General features: G+C 37.5%; 1 protein-coding gene across 1 annotated transcript; it reads right to left on the bottom strand.

The window, feature by feature from the left end:
- Positions 1-379: 379 nt before the first annotated feature.
- LOC146812628 (zinc finger MYM-type protein 1-like) lies at positions 380-2,866 on the bottom strand. Its single transcript, XM_085615177.1, has one exon. The coding sequence runs from the start codon at positions 2,864-2,866 to the stop codon at positions 380-382; it is 2,487 nt and encodes an 828-aa protein (XP_085471303.1).
- Positions 2,867-4,091: the final 1,225 nt, after the last annotated feature.

Genomic DNA, 4,091 nt, shown 5'->3' with positions numbered 1-4,091 from the left:
ACTGAAAACAACACTAAGGTTAATACGACTTTATTATTAGGTCTTGTAATAATATAAAAAAATATTGTTTTAATTAGCCGCCCCTCTTAATACGCACCAAAAATACAACAAAACAGAAGACCACTGTACAGTTTAAGAAGTGCATTGCATATATTGTAACATTACCCGCTTAGTTGGAACTTATGTACTGACATGTGTTAAAACTGGTGCAGAAAGAAAATGTAAGGTGCAGAGCTGTATCACATGACCAAGGTTTCTCCAAGTTAAATAAAGAGTTGAAAACAAACAAAAAAAAAAAAAAAAAAAATTCAAAATGATGTATAGGAAAGTAAATGAAAACACTATGTTTAATTTTCAAGTAAAACGTAAATCCAACATTCTAAAATGTTATTTTTCTTGCTTTTCTATTGGCAAAATCATCAATGACATCGTCGAAGTCTACTTCATCACTCAGTTGCTGTTCTATAGACAGTATGGCAAGATTTCTTAAACGTAAGGCACTCATTGTAGATCTTAGGTAATTCTTAATCAATTTCAATTTAGAAAAACTTCTCTCACAACCAGCAACACTTACAGCAATTGTGAGGAAAATTCGCAGTAGTATTACAATATTTGGAACGGAGTTCTCAAGACTGTATTTTAGAATAAACTGCAAAAGTTCAAGGGGACTGTCCTTCCAGGTCTCTGTTTCGTGTTGCGTAGCAGCAACAGAAATAAAACTCTGAAGTCTTTTTCTCTCAACGAGGAACTCATCCTCATTAATGTCATCATGATAATGATTTAGTTGACATTCGTATTTATCATTCAAAAGATTCGATGGAGTAAGGAAAGCATATTTTTCAGCAAGAACATGAAGTTGTTGAAATCTTGTGGTGATTTCTTGGATCACTCTGTCCAGTGAAGAAAACATTTCTCTCCTCAACTCAGTTTCGTTTGTCAATTCAGCATCTCGTGATTCTTCACCTGCCATTAGTTTCTTCTTTCTACACCGACGATCCATGACTATCCCAAGATCATCACAAATTTCTTTGGCGTAAGCTACTGAATTGTTAACTAATTCACACCTATTTTCAGTTAGAAATGCTTTTAAAGCATTGAGTTTTATGTCACATTGTTGTATATTCAATCCTTTGGTTTGGAGGTAGACCTGAGTGTCGTTAATTTCAACAAGGACGGATTCCCACAGGCCAAGAAAGCACAGGAAGGAAAAAGATTTTAAAGCAACAAGCAGCACACCAGCATCTGACCTGGTAACTCTATTTTCTTCTTCACCAGTTAAACGTTCTACAGCACTTAAGATTTTTGAGTAATTTTTTTTTACAACACTCACAGCATCTCCCCGTGCACTCCACCGAGTCTCTATTACACGCTTGACACTGTGGCCAGTGACTGAAGTCAGAATATCCCAGCGATGGGTCGAGGAAGAAAAAAACACGAACAAACGCTCCACAGTTCCAAAAAAGGTCACAGAATTCACAGCAACAGAAGCTGCATGTAAACCAGCCAAATTCAGCGAGTGATTTGTACATGCGACAAATTCTGCTTTTCCATTAATTTCCCTGATGCGTCTTTGAACGCCAGTATGTTGACCAGCCATCACAGCAGCATTATCATATGCTTGTCCTCTATAATTTTGAATATCAATTCCGTTGCTTTCTAAATTCTGCAAAATCATAGTTGAAATATTCTCAGCGGTTTTACCTTGTGTTTCAAGGAAATCGACAAATGATTCCACAACCATCACTTTATTTCCATTGATCATAACATAGCGTAAAACTTGGCTCGTCTGATCCTTATGAGAAATATCAGGGGTGCTGTCGAATATCATAGAAAAATACTTAGCTTCTTTCACTTGCTCGATAACCTTGCTTCTTACTTTTTCTCCCAAAAGTTCTATAAACTCATTCTGGATAGTAGGCGACATATAGGATTTAGCATACTTTTTCCCCAGCTTAATTCTTACAGTATGCTCACGTAGCACTGGATCGTATTTGGCCAACAAATGAACCAATTCTAGAAAATTTCCTCTATTTCCTGTTGATTCAGGTTCATCATCAGTCTTGCAATGAATTCCTTCTCGGTGACCCCGTAAAGCCAAATTTTGTTTAGCTAGGAATCTAATGATATCCAACAATCTTGAAAGTATCTCCCTCCACTTCTTTACTTCGTTTTCAACTTGTTCTTGTGCCTTTTTGTCAATTGTTGCTCCACATCGGATTCTAATTTCCAACTCCTTCCATTGTGTGAAACATCGAACATGGGCCACACTAGATTCATGATCGCAAATTTTAGGATTGAGTTTCCACCACGTGTTGAATCCATCTGTAGAATCAAAATTTGAATGACTTCTGTCTGCAAATAGTCTGCAACAGAAGCAGTAAAGAGCTTTCTTGGAAGGAGAGTACACCAACCACGATCTCAACATTTTTTCATTATTTGGCAGAGTTTGAAAAAACCACTTGCGTGTAAGTTTTCTGGTTCGTCCTTTGATTAAAGCACCCTCACGAATGACTTCACCAAAATCAGAATCTAGATGTTGAACCACAGACGCCCCTTGTCCTACCAGTAAGATACGCGTGTCATCTTTAATCCTACTTGGCCAAAGACCAACATCTTTTAAGTCAACAGATGGAATTTCTTGTTGGTTACACCCCTTATCACTTGTTGAAGTTGAAGGATCACTTGACTTTGATGATGGTTGGAATTCAGATTCGGAAATTGCTTCAGTAACAGTAGTAGTAGTACTAGGAGTTTCTGTTTCGCGACTGAGGTATTTCAGTAGTGCACCTGCATGCTTTTTTAATTGTTCCTCTCTGGCCTTTTTCTTTTTTCTAAAGGCTGCACCACTTGGTTTTATTCGCTTCATCTTAAGTAAGCTTGAAAGAATAAGAAAAAGAAAGATATTCATAATAAAAAGAATAACGGATAAATACATCCATTTTAAAATGTTAGCTTGTAGTCTTCCCTGTTTAAATTGCAATAAAATACAGTGAGCTAAGAAGGGCATGCGACTCCTAGACCTTGTAACCCTCACTGTCTTGTTATCTGACCATTCTGTACATTGATGACCATACGGAGGGGGGCGTCACATCACGTCCCAGCTGTCATAGCGTGGCAACTCGCCGGCGAGGTACATTTTTTGAGCAGTGCAGTGCTTGCGGGCATAGATATAATTTAGCTCCTGCTGGGCCCCCAGAGTAAATACAACGGAGGGAAACAAAAGCACACAGCTGGTTATCTCTTCACAGGTACTTAAGAGAGGCATGCTTTTGACTTTGTTTGGCTTTGGCCACTTTATGTAAGTGCATGAACTGTAAGTATCTCAGATGTGTTGGTCTGTCCCAGTATTTAAACACAATTTAAATAGCACTACTTTACTTTCTTTTATAACGCTACTCATCCCAATGCAGGGTTTCAGAGCGATTTACATAACATACAGATTGAAAATAAATCATGCAAGCGTGTAAATCAGTGTACAAGATGTGTTGCATGAGTCAGTGAGGGTTAAAAGTTGTAGCAGTCACATATCCTACAAAGCTAACGGTGCTAGATTAAAAGGCTTACTATTTATGAACTGCAAGTACCAAACGGATCTCTGTTCAAAGCAGTAACCTTACCTAGCTACATTAAAACAAATCTGTCATCTGCATATAACATGATGTGCTTTGCAGGCACATTAACCTTCTATGCTACTTTGAGTCAGATCTGGGACTACACAACAGAAATTTCTCCAAGAAATACTTTAACCTCCAGGGTTCTTCTCACCAATTATTATTGCCTGATAGTTACTGGTCACCTCTGCAGCAGATGCCTTAACCCTATAAAAATATTAGAAAATGCAGACTTTGTAACCAATTAAGCATAAAAGATCTACTAACATGCTTCTCCTTGTTGCCAATTTCTTTGTGGCAGGGTTTTAAAAAAAAATTTAAATTAATTGAGGCCCTGATTTTGCATTGGGATTGCGCCACTTTTTTAGCACAATCCCAAAGCAAAATCAAATTTGTTAAATCTCATAATGGGCTTAAATGCACTCATGAAAAACCTAATAAAAACAAATGTGTGTGATCATAATAGCTGACTGGCGGACA

Source organism: Triturus cristatus, chromosome 7, assembly GCF_964204655.1.
Source record: "Triturus cristatus chromosome 7, aTriCri1.1, whole genome shotgun sequence".
Lineage (NCBI taxonomy): Eukaryota > Metazoa > Chordata > Amphibia > Caudata > Salamandridae > Triturus > Triturus cristatus.
This window is presented reverse-complemented; position numbering and strand designations above follow the sequence as displayed.